Source organism: Meleagris gallopavo, chromosome 8 (genome assembly GCF_000146605.3).
Source record: "Meleagris gallopavo isolate NT-WF06-2002-E0010 breed Aviagen turkey brand Nicholas breeding stock chromosome 8, Turkey_5.1, whole genome shotgun sequence".
Taxonomy (NCBI): Eukaryota; Metazoa; Chordata; class Aves; order Galliformes; family Phasianidae; genus Meleagris; species Meleagris gallopavo.
Genome location: NC_015018.2, coordinates 22,626,656 through 22,646,306, shown reverse-complemented (window position 1 = coordinate 22,646,306; position 19,651 = coordinate 22,626,656). Strand labels below are relative to the sequence as shown.

The 19,651-nt window shown below is 56.7% G+C and overlaps 1 protein-coding gene across 1 annotated transcript; it reads right to left on the bottom strand.

The window, feature by feature from the left end:
* TRIM8 (tripartite motif containing 8) lies at nt 1-19,643 on the bottom strand. The gene is made up of 7 exons (XM_003208117.4): nt 19,245-19,643; nt 18,173-18,821; nt 2,847-2,942; nt 2,476-2,709; nt 1,950-1,981; nt 1,522-1,637; nt 1-1,251 (listed from the first exon to the last, which is right to left on the bottom strand). Exons 2-7 carry the CDS (start codon nt 18,740-18,742, stop codon nt 644-646), a joined length of 1,656 nt encoding a protein of 551 aa, XP_003208165.1. The 5' UTR covers nt 18,743-18,821; nt 19,245-19,643; the 3' UTR covers nt 1-643.
* Nucleotides 19,644-19,651: the final 8 nt, after the last annotated feature.

Below are 19,651 nucleotides of genomic sequence, written 5' to 3'. Positions count from 1 at the left end.
TTTGTGCATTAAATTTCCTGCCATTGTGTATTTACAAATCTCTGAAAGAAGGAGAGGGGAAAAAAAAACACAAATCAAACCAAAACCAACCAACGCCGAGACGTGTGAGAGGTGGTGGCCTTTAACGCAAAAAAAATCAGCCTCTAAAAAAAAAATAAAAGTAACAAACCCAAAATCTACACGTATCATTTCATACTGAATCAATGATAGATTTTTTTTTTCTTTCATTTTAAAAAGGGAAAAAGAAAGGTCGGGAAAGGGGGAAACTGAACCAAACCAAAAGGATAACTGAAAGGAGTGGGAGCAGAGAAGGTGCCATTGTCCCTTCGGAGGTGTCGGCAGCAAGCGAGGGCAACGTGCCCATTGGAGATCCCCATCCACTGCTTCTCCGTAATTCCCCCCTCATCTTTTCTGGCAAGGGGCAGGAGGGACATTCCGAAATTAAATTAAAAAGAATTGAAAGGAAATAAGCATTATTATTTCTTTTAAAAATGAAAATATAAAGGAGATGAGAGACAAACCCTCCCCAAAATCCTGGAGGGGCGCGAGGCAGAAGGATGCTGGGTTTGATTCGAAAGAAAAGAAAACCAACAAAAAGCCCAAACGAAGCACAACTCCTCTCTCCAACGCGTTGTCTGCCGGGTTAACTGGTGACGTAGTGTTTGGCCGAAGGCTGGCCATACACCCTATAGAAATCCTGCCGGCCGTGCTGCTGGGACGCATCAATCCAATCCCGCACGGCAAGTCCCGGCAGCGACTGGGGCACGGCGGGCGCGGGCGGCAGCGGGTGGGAGTACTCCTGCGAGGAGACTGTCCAGGGGAAGTGCCCCGAGCGTGGGTAGGGCTGATGCCCGCTGTGGTTGGACACTGAGGAACAGTAACAGTTGTCCACCGAGCAGACGAGGATTTTGCGCCCGCCGTACTGCGAGAGCACGGACTGCTGAGATGACGTGGTGTTGGGGTAGTGAGATGGGTTGAAGACGGAGCCCGAGTGCACCGGCTGCGGGCCGCTGGGAAGTCCTACAATGTGCTGCGTGGAGCTACAAGGCACCATGGCTTGTGCGGACTGCCCCTCGCCGGCCGACGCGCCCTGGCTCATGTACTGGCTGGCCACAGTCCCGGACGATGGCTCGAGGAAGCTGCCCTCGGGGAAGGCAGTGGAGTGCTTGCGCTTCTCCGCGCCGGAGTTGCTGACGGTGCATGGATACATGGGGATGCTCTGCAGGAAGGGGACGGGGGTGCTCAGGGGACCTGCGGGGGGAACGTGAGAGTGGGACAATGTCAGGATGCCATCCCGATGGCCCCGGATCCGCAGGCAAAGCTAGGCATCACCCCAGCGTGCATCCATCCCACAAGCCACAGAGTGCCTTCACAGCATCTCCGTGTCCTAATCCAGACCACAGAGGGTCCCTGCAGCCCAACAGTCCTCCCCACCATCTCATGCTAGGACCTACAGGATGCCCAGTGCTGGATGCGGGAGGCAGCCAAGCCCTTTTCCCCCAGTGCTCCCACCTCACCCACCTTCCAGCAGCTTCCTGAGCTGCTTCTCCTTCTTGGCGATCTCATTCAAGAAGAGCTTAGAGTTGAGGTGGCCAATTTTGGGCGGAGGCAGGCTACCACCAGTACAGTTCTGGGTCCTGTTGAGACAGAGGCAGAGAGGAGAGGTAAGGGACAAAACACACACAGCAGCGGGTCCACCTTACCCCCACCAGGCTCCTTTCCCCACCCTCTCTGGGGCTGAATTTCTTCCCCAAGAGCTCCTCCCCTCCATTATCCCGAGGCCTTTCCCCAGTGGCTCAGGGCAACTCCACCACTGCCAGCCCAGCTCACTCTGGAGATGGAGAGGGAAACAGAGGCCCTGCAGCATCCCCAGCTCTGCCCTGTCTCCATAGGTCACGTTGCCACACCTCACAACAGCCCCCTTCTCCAAACGCGCTCGCTGCACTCACCTGTCCATTAGGATTTTCACGGACTTGGTGTTCTAGGAAGGGAAGGAGAAGCCCTGGTCAGTGAGGACAGTCCTCATCCCAGAATCCACCTCCCTACTGGTGTCACCTCTTGTGTCCCCTCAGGAGGGGACACAGGGCCCAGGTGTCTGTGGCCAGGGCAAGAGGAAGCCTCCACATCCCATAGATGCAAGATGTGCTGGCCCACAGTGCTCCTCAATCGCCCTACACTCCTGGTAGACACACCAGAGCCAGCAGGGGACCAGGAGGCGGTAGAGCCACCTGGTCCTTGGGCATCCCACCGCCTTCCCCATCTAGGTGAGCCACAGATTTGGCACGGCCCAGGAGGGGCACTGAGTCCCAAAACCCTTTTGTCCCCTCTGCACCAATCCCACTGGGCACCACTGAACCCACTAGAGATGTTGGCTGCAACACCAGACCAGCATCCCCAACCTCTCATTGTGAGCCAGGCCTCCACACCACCAAACCTGGCCCGTGGCCACATCCCACCCCAGCACAGGGTTCTCACCTTCATGAAATTGATATCCTCGGTTTTGTCAAACATGACCTGGACAGAGCTGAGGAGCTTCTTGGCCTCCTGCATGCGCTCATTAAGATGCAGGACCTGGGCTGCGTTCTCATTGCAGAACTTGGCCTGGGCCTTGTCCAGGATCTCCATGGTCTTCCGCAAGTCTTCGTCCAAGATCTGGTGCATCTTCTCATACTGCAGGCGCACCTCATCCTTCAGCTGGCTCACCTTCTCCTGGGGGATGGCAGCAGTCAGCCCCTTGGCAGCCCCAAGCCTCTGTGACACCTCAGGACACCCAGATCCTTCCCCATCTCCACCCTACTGCCCACTCCAATCCCACGGGGTGCCGGCCTTGGTGCTGGCCCCGTTACCTCCACCAGCCGTTTGTCAGACTCCAGCTTGTAGAGCTGCTCCTCAATGTCCTGCTCCCGCTCCTCCAGCCGGTCCTGCTGCTTCATCAGCATCTTCTGCAGGGGAAGAAAAGAGGAGCAGCATCAGAGCCGAGCTCTGCGATCATATCAGTGCAAAGCTGAACTCATCCTGGGCTCTCACCCCAGGATGCCCACATGAAGCTCTAAGGGCTGGGAACCTCGATTTGTGTCTCCTGGATAAAGGCAGCTCTATGAGTACCATTTCACCACTCGTTTTGGTCCCAGCCAGGCCCTGGGGGCACGCACGGAAGGATTCATCTCCCGCTATGGAAGGTACCACTTGGATGCCCATCACCCATCCCCAGTGTCCGCCGTGAGCCATCCTCATCCCTCCCGCACACCCCACGCCACGCCACATCCTTTCTCCCATCCCCGCCGCTGTGACAAGCCTCAGAGCCAGTGTCAGTGTAATCAGGAGGGACAGAAAGAGGAGGCACTGAGCTGCGTTATCCCGGGGCTGGGCCCCAGCAAGGACCAAAGAACTGGGACAGAACGTCATCGGGGTGAGCCCCGACCCCATGAAGGATCCTGACCCCCAGCACAGAGGGGCTCCGGCAGTGGGGGTGAGACGGGCAGAAAGCGGCAGCAAGGATGAGTTTCGAGGGGATTATTGCTATTATAAACCGCCACTCGGGGATTTATAATCAAGTAATTAATTCCTGGACGAGGTGGGAGGGGGAGGGCGGCAGAAGTGCTGCCGGGATTAATTGCGTTGTGGGGAAAGGCTGTCACCTCCAACTCCGCTCGGAGCAGGAACTGGAAGCCTTCTCCATCCTGTTGTTTTCCTTAAGGGCTGAGGCACCTCCACCCCGGCCACATGGCAGAGCCATCGCCCCAAAAGCAGCTCTCACTGCTAATAATAATGAGGAGCTAAAAAAACCCCATCCTCCTGCTCACAGCTGTGTGCCACAATGCCCGTGTGTGCATCCCACACTGCGCAGACAGACGCATGGATGTGGCCATGGGGACACCACCAGCCTCAGGATGTGACCATGTGCAGGGATTGATGGACCGAGCAGCACTGGGCGCGCACTGTCAGCTACATCCCACCTGTGCCTTGGATTGGGAATTTCTCACCCACAGCCACTGAAACCCAACCAGGATATGCGGGTACAAACTGCCCTTTTTGGCACTGAGGGGTGAAATCTCATTGTCTCTGCAGCACAGGCCGAATTCCTTCAATATTTTGAAAAGGAAAATATATCCCTTTCCCTTCCATCCCCTCCCAAATCTGGTATTTCTGAAGTCATGAACTCCTCCTCCAGGATCAGAATTTCTCAGGGTAATTTCTCATATTTCATGCATGACCTTGGTGCTGGGATGGCTGCAGCTCTCTCTGTACACATTCTCCCCACAGGAGCCCTTCCCAGGCTCCAAGCAGTTCCAATTCACGTTCTGAGGCATGGAAGGTGCCAGGGGCCCTCCGGCTGTGGGATCTGGAGGAGCCCCTCAGACCCCATGAGGATTGGCCTTCCTCAATCACAAATCTGTTATCTCCAACCACAGTTATAAATGGAGTTCCCCAGAATGGAGGAATATTGTATTTCAGTGTCAACAGATGTGAACTCATGTGACAAATTAATTAGTGTATTAATCTGTGGTCGGGCTGTTCTACCCCAATCCAATGGGTTCCAAGTGAGGCAGTGCTGGCTGCTGGATACCAGTTTGTTCTGACAGAATTATATGGGATCTCGCCCCTTTCTCATGAAAAAAAAAACAGCAAAAACAGCTTAGACCCAAGAGCAGAATCAACAAAGGTGCAGCAAGAAATTAAGGCCAGGCCAGAGCTTGTGCCATGGTGACAGCTCCGATGATGTAGGGTCACTGCATGGCTCCAGGCTCCAACCAGGGCTGTAAGGAATATTTCTAAAGCCCCAGACCTGCAGAGGTTGGGGTGTGGGAGGGAGCAGAAGCCCTGCAGCTGGCTGGGGCCAGGCACATCGTTCCCAGCATCCTCCTCCCGTGGCCCCGGGCTGTCCCCCCACCACCAAAGTGCAGCCACCGCCTGAATGGGGACATTGTGCGCCGCCGCCGGAAGGACGGGACGGTGGGAGTGGGGCAGGACGGGTGAGGAGGAGGAGGAGGAGGAGGAGGAGGAAGGTGGGACGGGAGCGGAGGAGGACAGACGCTTTCCTTGGGAACTGCTCCAGCCACCTGCAGCAGAGCGCAGGACCTGCATCAAGGGCACCCATTGAGGAGCATCCCAGCACGGAGCTCCACGGGGCTGGAGCTGGGCCTGAGGTGGCACTGCTGAATGCTAATGTGCAAAAAGCTGGCGGCAGGGAGGGACGCACAGACACAGTCACCCGGCCTCACACCCACTGACTGATTTTCTAAGAAAAACCCACATGCAGAGCTATTCTGGTCCATCCTGAGGATGTCCCCTGGCGCTGCAGCATCATGGGCAGAGCCCACACAACTCCCAAAAAAAGGAGATCCCTCAAACCCAGCCAAGCGCAGAGGGAGCCCCCCCCAGATCTGGGAACCTCACACAGCCCGGGGGTCTCACGCTGACTGCCGGGCACACACAGCTCTTGCAAAGCCCCGCAGCACTGTCAGGAGCTGATTGCCTTACAGAGACAGGAAGGAAATGTTTGCTGCTGGGGTTTCATCTTGCACACACTTACAGTAAGTGGGGCGGGGGGGGGCTCAGGATGGAGCACCAGGTCTCCCCCACTGCCCTGAGTGTGGGGTTTTGCTTTTCTCGTGCTGCTCCCCATGCGGAACTGGGGCTGCTTGATCTCTGGTAGGGCAGAAGAGCTGGGATATCCAGAATTGGGAGCACCAGAGAGCCCTTTGCTCACACCAAGCAATCTCATGCCACCTCCTTTCAAGGCCCTGAGCACTTCGGGAGGAGAAAACAGAGGACAGAACCCCAATTCCTATCTTCTGTAATCCCCCTCAGCACCCCATGCCCCATCCCCACTCCAGCCCACTCCAGCAGGGGCTGCAGCCAGGTGCTCTCCCCTGCCACAACCCACTGGTGTGGGGACATGCTGGTGCCCCTGGCCCTGGGGCTGAGCCTGTCCTGCAGAATGCTCTTCCCCCTGTTTATAGCTGCAGCAAGGAAAAGCTTGTGAGCAGGGGGAAACCAGGAGGCTTTGCACGGCAGAGGCTGGCAGCAGGATACTGGACGCTGGGAAATGGGGACCTATTCTCAGTCCAGTAGCGACCTTCAGAAGGACCTTGAGGCCATCCATTCGCCTCCCCAGCCCCTGCTTCCTCCTGCTGCAGGGATTATTTGGGGCTCTGCCTTCTGTCCAGCCACACCAGCAGGGAGCCAGGTGACACTTCCCTGGTGTCAGGGGGTGGGGACAGCCCAGCTCCTGGCCATGCAGCACAGCTCCCAGCTCCTGCTCCCACTCCTTTAGATCCCAGCTTCCTTCGAGCATGATGCCCAGGAATGCTGTTGCCATTTTCCTGCAGCAGCATCCTCCGAGATGGAAGTTTCTATCAGTTCAGATGGAAGCTGTGGGGGCCCTAACCTTCTTTTTTTCCTCTTCAGTCTCTCGTTTCACAGAGGCAGCCCCAACAGGAGGTTGTAACTTGGTTATACAAAGCCCTGCCCTTCACACCAGCCCTCTATCACGCTTCTGTGCTGTACCATCCATGAGTTGTTCCTTCCATAATCGCTGTGAAGAAACTAGTGGGCTTTGGCAGCACCCCCAGTCCTGCCTCCATCTGCTGCCGTCCCACTCGCCCCCAGTGGATCCCAACACCCTCCAGGCTGCCGTGTGCTGCAGCCCAGCGCTATCCCAGGCTGCCCTGGCACGATGCCTTTGCCTTCCAATGCAACCACCTCATGCAAACCCACTGCCATCGCCCGGCAGCCAACCTACCCCCATCTGCAGCCCCTATACAATTGAGAAACCCGCACTCCCTCTTCCAAATAAACATCTCGGATTCAAGATCCAGCTGGCCTGTGTGATCTCAGAGCATTCTCCTCGCAGTACTGAAATGCAGCCAGCCTCTCCCTCCCTCCTGCTGAAGGCTGAGCTGCCTCTCCCCTGCCCAAAGACCTCTGCTTGACATAAGCCTGCAAGGTCTGAGCCCTCAGCCGCAGCCTCTGATCCTCCTCTTGCCCCATGGCTCAGTTAGGTGGGCCAGGGCTGACCCTGCTCCCTGAGACCAGCCAAAGACTTGGACCCAGGTGGAAAGCACTCAGGTACCACCTGCAATGCTACCCATGTGGCACGTGGCTCCCATCTCCCAGCTGCAGGGATGTCCATCAGTGCGAAGAAGACAACCCATGGCCACGTGCCCCATCACTGTCCACTGGCGCAGAGGTGACAACCCAGAGCCACGTGCCCCGCCATTGTCCATTAGTGTGGAGGTGACAACCCATGGCCACGTGCTCCGTCACTGCCAAGTTTGGGGTCCTGGAACCGAGGGGCCTGGCTGTGCCCATGGCACAGAGCTCCTCTTTGGGCTCAGGGCAGCATGAGCAAGAAATCCCCACTTTCATTCCAAGGCAGTGACTTTTTTTCTCCTAACCGATGCAGTTAAACTTACAACTGCTCAAGGCTATTCTAATTTGTACTGGTGAGTTAAATCAACACCAACAAGGGCAGAACAGGTTTACATGCACCTCGGTTACTGGCTTGCACCAACCAGAGCACAGCTACGTTTCTCCAGGCAGCTTTTTTTTTTCTAATAAAGATAAGAGGGCACTTATTTCTTTTGTGCACCTCCGACTGAGAAATGGAGACTGAAAGTGACTTGGGAGTCAACGCCTTGCGGCAAGTCAAGGTGACTTACGCGCCGATGGGCTGCGTCCGGAGAGCTCTGCAAAAATGCAGATCAACTAACAAGATCTACAAAACCTGTTAGGGGCTTAGAGGCTGCTTCGTGCTGCGAGGTGCCCACGGGAGAACATGGGGATGGGCCAGGCGTACGGCCGTGGCGATCTCAGCGGCTGAGTCAAGGAGGAGGACCCCATTTCTCCTGGAAACGATGCGTCCGAACAGGCACCTCTGCAGCACCCCACTGCTGGGCTCCGTGCGCTGAGCATCACGGTGTGACACACCACACACCCCCCACATTGCCTCCTCGCAGGGAAGCCACTGAGTTTTCTCCCCCACCCCATTTTTGCAAGGCGGTGGCTGTTGAGAATCCGAGCGCCCGGATTCTAATCTTTATGAATCCCGTAGTCAGAGCGTGCTGAACAGCAGCCCAGCAACACCAGATGTTCAAACAAAGCTGCCAACCGACAGCTGTCTGCAGCTTGCAGCGTGTTTTTACTTTAAAATGCAAAATGATACCAATCTATATTAAAAGAGAGACATTCGGAGCCGGGCGATAGCAGCTGAAGCCGCGGATATTGCTCTTTCACGCAGGGTGTGGCAGCGGGAGGAAATATCTCAGAAACTACTGCTTAAGCCGCCCTCCCAGCCCCCCAGATCCTGGCCCCTTTCCTAATGGGAAAGAGCCTCACGTTACTGCCTGAGTGCCGTGAATGTACCAGTGCGTGTCCAAACAAGCCAGCAGAAAGAAAAATGCGGCGTGAACAAACACGGACTAACGAAGGGTGCCAGAATGAATCCAGAGCCGCACCTGGCTGCGAGCGCAGCGGGGACAGGGCAGCACTCACTGCACGCGATGGAGACGTGCAAGGGATGCAGGGATCGGCCCCGGCACCGCCTGTCCTCACACCCAGCCGTCATCCCAGCACAGGGAGCAGAGCCCCGTCGAGGAAAGCGAGGGATGGGTGGACCGAGCGCAAAGTCTGCGGCCACGGGAGCTGGGAGGTGCCAAGGCCCTGGGCAGGGCTCAGCCCTCGTGGCTCGCAGGGATGGAGCAAAGAGGGCTCAGCCAAACGTGACGTCCCATCTCCCCGCCAGCCGCGCTCGCAGGAAATCCATGGGATCAGTCCCAGCGCCGCCTCATTGTGCTCCGAGCTGCGGCAGCATGAATGAATCACGCTCCTCGACGTGACACCCAGCTCCCAGCAACGTCCTCGGGATCAAAATATTTACATTGCAAATGAGTAAGAATAGGACCAAATCCCCTTCCCGGCTCGGTGACACAGAAGGGCCGAGCTGTGGGCTGGCGGAGCAGGAAAGCATAGAATCATTTGAGTTGGAAGGGACCTGTATCCAGTCCCATTCCCCTGCACTGAACAGGGACACCTACAGCTCCATCAGGTGCTCAGAGCCCCTCCAGCCTGACCTTGGGTGTCTCCAGGGTTGGGGCAGCCAGTACCTCTCTGGGCAACCTGCGCCAGTGTCTCACTGCTCTTACTATAAAAGACTGATCCTTGTATCCACTCTGGAGCAGGAGGCAGGGATCTGGGCTCTGCAGCACAGCGATGCCGGACCAGAGGGGACCACACATCCCATAGCCATAGCCCCACACTCCCCTTGGGGAGCACCAGCCAGCTGCTGAGCCCTGCATGCACATGACACGAGTGTAACCAAAGAGATGCATGGAGCCCTGGGGCAGCCCAACGGGAGGCAAGCCCCTGGCACCCTGAGCACACAGCCCACTCCCCAGCTCCCTGCACTCCCTGTTTCGCCCCTGGCACAGCACGGTGTCAGCAGGCATTACTTCACAGCACCAGGCTTCCTGCCGGGGAGTGGGAGGAAGGGGAAGAGGAGCCCAGGGCAAAGGCAGTCGGCACCTCCAGCTCCCAGCGTGCAGGGCAGCACGGCCCCTTCTCCTTTCATTGTCCTTGACTTTGGGAAGGAATAGAAACATCCTATTTCTGAGCCTGAGCATGGCAAAGGATTGCACACCCATTGAAGGATGCACAGGAAAAAGGGCCAGGAGTCTATAGCAATCTGCTCTTGCAAATAAATGAATTCAATCTCTTCCACTGTGGTGAGCCGCTCCCCACATGGGAAGGTGACCCCAAAACCAGCACCTCAAAATGTGACCATGTGCTCTGACTGCCCATCACTGCCCATGTGCATCTAGCCTTGGTTAATAAACAAAGCAGGTAAAACCAACGGATCCAAGCAAAGTCACTAACCACCATCACTTCCAAATTCCTCTCTCTGTTTCCATCTTCAAAACCAAGTGTCTTTACAAGGTGGTACCCACAGCCTCACAACGCAGCCTTGCCACCCCTTTCCCTGCAGCCCCAATCCACCCCAGCACCTAACAGCCCCACACACCAGCCCCATGCTGGCTTGCTTTTGTCTTCCCCACATGCCCAGCTCACAGGAATAGGGGACAGGGTGCCGCAGGGGACCTGCTCGATGTCAGATGCATTGCTGGGGAGGGGCTCGGATGCAGCCCCCACTAGGCTCCTTCAACATGCTGACTGCTGCTCCTAGGAGGATGCCTGTCATTGGTTTTTAATCTCGCCTGATTACGGGCCAGCCTCTGACATTATCGATCTCCGGCCCCCAAGGTGTCATCTATCTTCCAGATCTGATGGGAGATGAGAGCCTGGCAGCTCGGACTGGGCCAGCTCCATTCTTTCCAGGAGCAAGGACCTGCTCTGCTCCCTGCTGGTGTCGCCAGCCCGCACGAACCATGCAAGAAGCACAGCCTCCAACTTGAAACAAGAGGGATTTTGCTGGCTGCCCTCTCTCCGTGTAAGTGCTGCGGAGCTGGGCAAAGCAGAGCAGCCCTGAGGAAATCTGAGGGCAGATGGACCTGGCATTTGATCTGCAGACTCAAAGCCTTGCTCCTCATGTCCCCAGCACATCAGCAGCACTTTATCAAGCCTGGCAGTCCAAGGTGCCTCCAGCACCCGTCGCTTCCCTCTTTCACTTTCATTATCCTCTTTTAAAGGGGATGCAGTGGAGCACAAAGGTTAAGGGATGTGCCAGAGCCACGCAGGATGGGCAGTGCAATGTGCAGCCAGAGGAGCCATTTCCAGCTGGGGCTGTGCTGCCATTTTCTAGAGGGGCAGGTCCAGCCTCAAGACTTCATGCCCACTAGAAAACCCAAGTACTGCTTGGGGCACACGATAGCTTCTCCCTACCTGCACACCACAGCTCAGGGTCCATATTCCATGGGCTCCCACCACCCCACGTCCTCCAGCTCCCAGTCCCAGCTCCAGGGGAAGCACAATGCTTTCCTCAAATTCCTGTGCTGTGACGACACATGACTGCAGACAGCGTGAAGGTTGTCTGCTTGGATGCTTCTCGTCGTTCTCTCCAGCAAAGCTCAGCCTTGCATTTTGGGAAGGAGGAATGTTTTCCAAGGAAGCTCCAGCTTGAACACATAGATGACAGTTTTGCTTCTGCTTGTTGCCTCGCTGTTATTTATTAGATGACTGCAAGAGCACCTCAATAAACAGTGATCAACGCTGCATGTGCTGACAGATACCAGGAGCCACAAGCAGATCTCAGGGAGGACCAAGGGCAGAAGCACTGGGTGAGGGCAGCCAGTGGGGTCCCTGCCCAGAAAGGTCCTGGGGCTGTGCATACGCGTAGGGCTGTGAGTGGGAACAACTTCCATCTCACCAAGGGGCTACAAAAGCCTGAGCTCAAGGACTGTCCATAGTTTTGCCTGTTGGACTCACAGCCTTGACGGATGACGGGTTTGGAGAGGGGTGGCCTTTGCAGGATGCACAGGGCTTCACCTCCAGTCCCCTGCCTGGATGCCCCAGCAAACCAAGACAGGAATAGAAAACAACCCCAAAAGGTGCCGCCATTCTATCCCGGGGCAGATCCTGCCCCTACCCTACATCGAGCCCCTCTCTGGCATACACACAGCTCACAGAAGGAGAGCTGCAGTAATCCCCCCAAATCCAGCCACCCCCACCATCACAGGGCCCAACAGCATCAAGGGAAGGAGGGATGGGGGGAAGCAGCCCCCTTCCCAAAGGGACAGCACAGAGCTGGGGACTGTGTGGTATATTTCTTCCACCCAGGAGCCATGCATGGAGGGGCTTCTGCTGGTGGAGCTGGGTGTACCAGGACAGAGAACAAAGGGAGGCACCCGCACCCCCATCCCTTTGTCTGAGCGCAGAGGAGTTTCACCTGCAGGGAAAGCCTGCTCCCAGCCAACAGCTGGTGGATACGAGTGGGGAAAGGGATGTAGCCCTCTCCAGCAGGAGGGTACGGAGCCCAGGGACATGGCAGCATACACGGGAAAGCCCCTTCCAGCCCCTCTCCCCCCCTCAGTACATCCAGGAGCAAAAACCCAAGAGCCTGCAGCGCTGCCACAAAAATAGCTGCCCACCCCCAGCATGATCGATACTGGTCTGCGTGTGGCCCAGCACCAAACCCAGAGCTCAGCTCCAGCACAGGGAGCAATAGTGGGGTGCAGGGCTTGGGGGATCGGAGCCACACAATAACCAGCTGAAGCTGCTATGTGGCAAGGAAACTGCCCCTCCATTTGGATACGGGGCTCCAGCACTGGGATGGAGCTCCCAGGTCACCCTCCAGGAGACCAGGACCAGGGGGATGCAGTGCAATGGGGAGGGGGGAGAGGGGCAGCCCAGCGCCGCGTCCTGCAGCCGGCTGGCCTGACAGCGTGTACTCATATTTCAGAGAGACACAGCCATCCGGAACGTCACTCCCTGCCAACTGCCTCATCTGGAGCCATCCGCAGCTCTCTTGTTTGCAACCCGCGCTGGAGCCCCCCCGCCCCGAGCAGGGAGCTGAGACAGGAGAGGTACGGGGAGAGAGAGAGCGCGAAGAGGGGGAGAAAAGGCAGAGGAATTAAATCACTTGGTGCTAATTTATTTATTTTCTGGCAGTTGTGGTGCACCAGACCAGCAAACGGAGCGTTTTGAGAGCGTGGTACGCAGGAGCCAAGGCTCCAGAGCAGCAGGGCGCTGCTCTGAGACAGAGACTTCACTCCTGTCACCACCACAAGCACATCACAAGGCAGAGAGCAGGCAGGCACGGTCCCCTGGTGAGAAGGGGCCAGAGCTGCCCTTATCAGGAAGGATCCAGCACTGGGAACCTCTTCCCGGAGTTCATCTGGAGGACAGATGTAACATCTCTCGCGTGCATCCAGCATCTCATGCTTGCAAACAACCGCCCATCCCTCCATGTTTGGGAGCAGGCATCTCCTCCAGTTCCCAACCACAGTGCCTTCAGCCCTCCTGGGCAGGGAAGAGCTGGGTGCCCCTACCAGACCTCCTCCTATGGATGACGGGAAGGGGAGGACATCCCTTGCCCGTGTCCCACAAACCCCACAGCTCCCTGTACCATCTGCCCCACCTTCCCTATCAGCAAATGGAGCTTCAGTTGTGCACCGCAACTGAAGCTCACACAAATCCAAGCTCTGGCTCCATCAAGCCACCCCCCTCCTGCAACAAGCCAGCACCTCCCAAGCCTGCAGGCTGCCGATGAACGCAGCAACTTGACAAAGTCACCAGCCACTGCTACAGATCTGCAGCATTTCGGTTTTTCCCTCCAAGAAAAAAGCAAGGCCAGACCAGATTCTGCCCCAGAGCCTGCGTGGCAAAGCAGCATCTAGCTCCAAGTGCTTATTTATAAATCTGTACATACATGTACATTTGAATTCTGACAGAATTAATTCTGGCATCCAGCTAATTCAAAGCATTCCTCCCCCATCACACTACTGTTGCAGGCCAGCCCAGCATAGAAGCTGATTATAAAATACTGCACTAGCCAGGCATTTCTGCAAAGCCCTGTGCTATTGAGCATTCAGTCTTCCCTTGCTTGGCTATTTCATTGTTTCGGTGTCGATCCCTCCTCTCTTGCCCTGTGTTTCCTGGTTACTTTTGTCCCTGCTCTGGAAGCACTGCTGCTCTCAGCCCCATTTCAGGGTCAGATTAAAAAAAAAATTGCAAGAAATTAAAGAGAAGGAAAGAAAAATTACCACCGCATACCAAGATTTCTAGCAAACAGATAGGTAACCAGCAAAAAAAGCAAAAATATGGCAGTGTGCAGGCAGAGCTGGGGACTGAAGCCCGTTGCCTTCCTGCAAAGCGCAGCAGAGAAATCCCTGTGTGGTCACACGCTGTCCCCTCAAACAGAGTGCAGAGAGGTCAGGGCAGCCAGCAATGTAAGAGCCTCTTTATTCTTGGGCAGTTGCATGGATCAGATCGCTTGTGCCCTTTGTGAGCCATGGAAATCTGCCTCCTCCTCCTCCGGCCCCCCAGAGCTCTGCCCCGCTCAGGAAGGGTAGGGGCCATCAGCACAGGCTCCTGGGTACCACCGCGGCTCTGGGGACGGCTTGCGGTCAGCGCTTTACCAGAGCCATGGGAGGGGAAGAGGAGGTTCCCCGTGTTCCCTGGCTCCCAGGAGGCCGAGGAATGGGAAAAACCATAGCATCATTCACAGGCTGGAAAAGACCTCTAAGATCAACCATCAACCCACCTCATGGCCACCAAGCCACGTCCCCTAATGCCACATCTCTACCACCGCACCCCTGGCTCGAGCCCTTCCCCTGCCTCTTTCCCCTTCCCTCCCTGCCTACCACCAGCACCCATCCACAAAGCACTTTCCACTGTGGGAAGACAGCATCCTTCGGCACGGCCCCTCCTCCTCCTCTTCACCTCTTTCCTCCCACCACAGGCACTGGATGCCTGTGTCCCCCACCTTCGCTGTCACTTCTTGGGCGACTGTGCAGACAACTTGTGGCTGCGGGTCTAAAGCAAGCAACTGCTGGGGACTTGACAAGCTACAGGCAAGGGAAGTGCTCAAACTCAGCAAGAAAAGGCCTTGTCCAGACCCCAGGAGAGGCAAATGCTGGTTCCAGCTCAAAGACCTGCACAGCCCCCATTCTGCAGGGCCTACCACGGGGACCGGGTACGTTCAGAGAGCTCTGGGGAGCGCCTGCCAGGCACCACAGCGCTCAATTCACACCTGAGAACTTGGGTCCTCGCACTCTCAGTGTCTCCGTGGGCTGCATGCCATGCTCCTCATAAACTCATCTGGAAAATAAGTGAGCCCATAAAAATCCACCCCACAGCAAGTCACCAAACCTGTTCCGGAGTAAATCGACCTACAGCAGCTCAAGCCTGCGGCAGGGCCGACACACAGCCCCAGCACCAGGGCTTGCTGGGTGCCATCTCCGCACCCATGGCACAGGAGGGGAGCATGGGGATGGGACAAGGGACATGCACATTGCCAGATGCCTCTGGTATCAGAGTCAGACACCCTGAAGAGCTGGCTCCCAAATCTCCCGCAGGTCACGGCGCGTCCGCCTCCTGTTCACTCAGACGTGCTGGAGTTTTCAGAAGGCAGTGGGATTTTCTCCTGACTTCCCACACGGTGCAGGAAGCAAGGTCAGGGGGAAGCTGCCTCTGAGCCTTGAAATGTTACCAAAGCAGGAGCAGAGCCCCAGCCAATCCGTTCCACTGGCAGCACCTCCAGCAGCAGTATAACCAACTCCGCACAATGGTGGAACAACCGCAGCGGTACCCAGCAAACATTCGGATGAGCCCCTTTCACACGTCCTTCCTTGGCTGCTGCCTTCCCACTTGTGCTCCTGTCCTGGTGCTGGGCAAACAAAAATACTTAGGGGGCACCCTCCTCCGACTGGGGGAACTTCCTGATTTCAATCCAGGAGAAGGCCCCCCCATGCCTTGGTTGGGGAGGTAAATGGCTCTGGCAGCAAAGATGGAAGGAAAAAAATGTTTCGTTTCGAGACCTCGACACAAACACCACGTCAAGAAGCACAAAAAGAGGGTGGGTTGTCGGCGTGTTTTTTTTTTTTCCTCTTTAAGCACTACAAAAACAGGAAACAAAGGAGAAAACATCTCACGGGGGGGGAAGGGGAGGTAGGCGCTGATACGCCCACAAAAGCAAGATTAACCACATATTTTATTTACTGCTTGCGTTACGCTTGCACCTTTGGGTTCACCCAGCTGTGAGCCAGAGCTCGGCGCGTCCACGATGCTGGGTGCCATGCAAGCGCAGGAAGCACTGGGTCTGCTCCCCAAAGAGCTCCACGCCCCCGCCTGCCCGGCACAAAGCCCCCCGAGCTGGGCTGCAGGGAACAATGACGGCAGAGGGCATTGCAGCCTCCCGGCTCCTGGGGCCGCCTCTGCCACTGGGTCAATCCCACGCCTGTAACCCGCGTGCCAGACACTGGGCGGAGGATGAGGCTCTGAGCCTCCAAACTTTGACTCACTTCTCAGTTACGAGCTTCCCAGAGGCGCGCACGGAACAAATCTCTCAGGGCCACTTGCTGGCAGGGACGTGCGATGCTCCAGGAGCGCATCCCCCAGCGTGGAGCCAGCCAGCAGCCGGGAATCCCATGCCGACATCGGCGCAAAGGCAGCCATTGCCGCTGAGTGCACACGGGATGGGGACACGCATGTGGCCCAGTTTTGGGGCTGATGTAGTTACTCTTGGTCCATGAGAATAGGAAGCCATAGCAGGGACCCTGCTGCTACCCCATTCCCCAGCTTGGGGCTGAGCACCCAACGATGAGAAGAGACAAGCTGATCACTGCGGGGATGGAAAATCAAGATAACGCAGTGATGGAGGTTCTAAGGGATTTGGCCAAGGTCACGCCGTAAGTCTGCGGCTCTACTATACAGACCCTTCACTACCCAGCCGCACATCCTCAGATTTCACAGCGGGGCCAAAATTTGGCCTTGCTTTGTGCCAGATTGTTTAGAACACCAACATCCAGCCCTAATGATGGCACAGCAACAGAAAAATGCAGAGAGCAAGGATCGATGAGATCAAAGCGTCCTGGAAAAGGACCTGGAAAAACACTCCGGGTCCCCATCCCTGCCCGCCGGGGTGGATCCCCCACCCTGCCAGAGAGAGACCAAACCCATTCCCTATAAATAGAAACAGAACAGCCCTTCTCCGTCAGCCTGCCTGGGTCCTTTCCCTCCCAGCGCGTGTGGCACCTCCACGGAGGTCTCTGGTTTTCCCCCAAAAATCCTTGAGAGGAAAATAACCTTCCTGTGAGCTCAGGCTGGGAGCCGCTCCTCCACCCCCCCGCAGGCCTGGCCATCCAATTGGAAAGTAATTATACTGCAATTTTTATTTATGACTCCTTTTTTTTTTTTATTGCTAAATGGTGACTCATTTTGGCAACATTAAAATACACAGGAAATCATCCCCATTTTACAGTAATCACCATTCAATTCATTGTTAAATATTTATTTGTCGGACGAGCGCCGGGGCCCTCCAGAAGGGTCGAGGTGGGCGGGGGACACCAGGGCGACAGCGAGGCTGTGTGATACCCCTCAGGGTGTGGAGCCGTGGTGAAAGCTGCTGCCAGATGGCCCAGCCACAGGCATGGCCGACTCACTTTCCCCAAACCCAACGCCTCCCGCTGCTGGAGGGACTGGGGGCAGGCCCCTGCCGCCCCTTTATCCTGATTAGAAAAAGCACTATTTGGCCAAAACCCAACCCTGGGCCCCCTGGAGCAAGAAGCCACATCTCTGCTGAATGCCTAACACGAAGCTCATCCTGTGCCGGTCATACAGGAGAAAGGGGAGGACGGTGGGAAGAGCTGGGCTCTGACATCCACCAGCCTTACAATGGCCAGGGCCACGTCCCTGTCGCACAGCGGCTTTGTCATCCCAGGGTTGGGCTCCTGGATCCACATTTTGGGACTCCTCACTTCCCCCCTCCCCCCCCCCCAGCACACTACCACCCACTGTCAAATTTCAATGCATGTCACTGAACAGCCGCCAGCTGACCCTGAAACATGGCAGGGCTGAAATCTCCAATCACCCCCTCCTCAGCACCGGGACCCCCACCCAGCACAAAGGGGACACCAAGGGCCCAGCAGACCCTCATGGGAGGCCCCGTCCTTGCAGTCTGGCCCTCCCCGCCGCGCCCGGCTGAGCCACGATCTAACATGTCTGCTCCTGCTGACTTCCTCCTGGCTGCCCCAGTGCTGCAGAGGGCACTACAACAACAGGCCGCGGTGTTGGCCAGGAGGATGGCTTTTGGGTAGATGCTACGCAAATATGAGCCTGTTGGGAAACAAATATGGCACGCCACAGATCCAGGAGACAGAGGAAGAATCCCCAGCTGAGAACCATCATGAAGAGGCTCCTACCCAATGCAACCTCTACGATGGAGGGTAATCTCCTCAAGCTCTTCCCAGTGGTCTCGCAGCACGGTGGGCTCACAACACCCAGCACCTCCTCAACCCTCCCAAAGTGGCCTCATAGCACAGTGGGCTCAGGACCACTACCCCAGCACCTCCTACGGAGCACAGTGGCCAACTGACCATCAAATGCACCCACCCATGGCTACTCCATGGGGTGGAGACCGCCACAACGTCTCGCACAGGGACCGCGATCTCAAGCACGGTGGCCAACCAACCGCCAAGACATGCATCCCACCCATAGACGGTCCACTGGGCGGAGATAATGGCGACATCTCACAGGCCTCAGTGGACATCAGACTCACCCTGATCTCATTGCGCCGGATCTCCACATCACAGACCGAGTGTCCCTGGTGGGCCCCGCTGTAGTAGCAGCAGAACTGGCAGACGGCCACCTGCTCGGCCTCACAGTGGTACAGGCGGTAGGCGTTGTGCTGGGGGCAGCTCCAGGCCCGCACATCGTCCGCCTCCACCAGGAGGTGCCCACGGGCCGTGGAGGGCTGCTGCAGGTGGGTCTGGACGTGGGACTGGCAGCACGGGGCCTCGCACCTCAAGCAGATCTTCTGGGCGGGCAGCGGCGGGCCCCGGCGGCAGAAGACGCAGTGCAAGACAGAGGGAGGCTTCTCCAGGTTGAGAGAGTTGAACTTCTCCACGATGTTGGTGAGCTTCAGGTTCTTCTCCAGGTTGGGTTTCTGGTTGTACGCCTGGTTGCACTCCGGACAGCGCACCAAGCCCGTCTCCTTGGCCCACGCCTCACCGATGCAGCCCCGGCAGAAGTTGTGCTTGCAGGGGAGCTGGACGGGCTCCACGAAGACGTGCAGGCAGATGGGGCAGATGAGCTCCTCCTCGAAACAGTTCTTCCAGTTCTCGGCCATCGCTGCCGGCGCTTGCTGGCGGCTCTCCCCACCAAACGTCTCAGTTGGGTCTACAGACGGGCACCGGGGTCGCGTCGCCCTGCAATGGGAAGAGTTGGGGTGAACGGCCGGGCTGCCCCTCCGCCCCACGGAGCTCAAAACCGAGGGCACGAGGAGCCACGGGGCAGCACTCGAGGAATCTCGAGCGAGAAAACACCACAGAACGGCTTCGGTCGGGGGGGGCCCCACAGCTCATCCAGCTCCAAGTCCCTGCCGCGGGCTGGGTGCCGACCAGCAGATCGGGACCAGGACCCGATCCAACCCGGCCGTGAACGCCTCCGGGGACGGGGCCATATCTGTGGCGTTCGGTTAAAAACGCAACGCAAACAGTTAACAAAAAAAAAAAAAGAAAAAGCCAAAAACCGAGCAATGTGATATTGGAGGATTTACAGCCCAAAGTCTTAACAGCCCCCAGCAGCAATGGGTCTCCTCTCAGCTGTACGCAGGGTGAATCAAAACTTACCGAAGGTTGAAAGAAATCCATACAAAATCCAGCGCCGGGCTCCGTGTTCCATATAAAGATCCGAAATTCAGCGCTCCGGGTTTGATTTTTCGTTCCTTGGGTTCGCCGCCGACATTCAATATTTTAAAGGGACTTCTGTCGTCCCCCCCTCACCCCCCCAGCTGACTACAGCAGAGCGGCTGGGCTGCCTCCGGGCTTTATCCCGGCTTTCTCCGCGATGCGAGCTCGGAATCGGAGTCTTTTAAAGGAGACAGATCAAAGGGTTAAGATCCAAAACGGGAAAAAGAGGAAGACTGGGGAAATTAGAAAAAAAAAAAAAAAAAAGACGATGACGACGGTGAAGTAATAAATAAAAAAAAAAACAACAAAAAACCACGAATTCTCTCCGCAGCCCCAAAGGTTTGCAG

Coding starts and splice junctions, on each gene's coding strand:
- TRIM8 (XM_003208117.4), bottom strand. CDS start 18,742: ATGGCCGAGAACTGGAAGAACTGTTTCGAGGAGGAGCTCATCTGCCCC. Junction 1,982..2,475: donor AGGATATCAATTTCATGAAG/GTGAGAACCCTG, acceptor TTCCCTTCCTAG/AACACCAAGTCCGTGAAAAT. Junction 1,252..1,521: donor GCTCAGGAAGCTGCTGGAAG/GTGGGTGAGGTG, acceptor TTCCCCCCGCAG/GTCCCCTGAGCACCCCCGTC.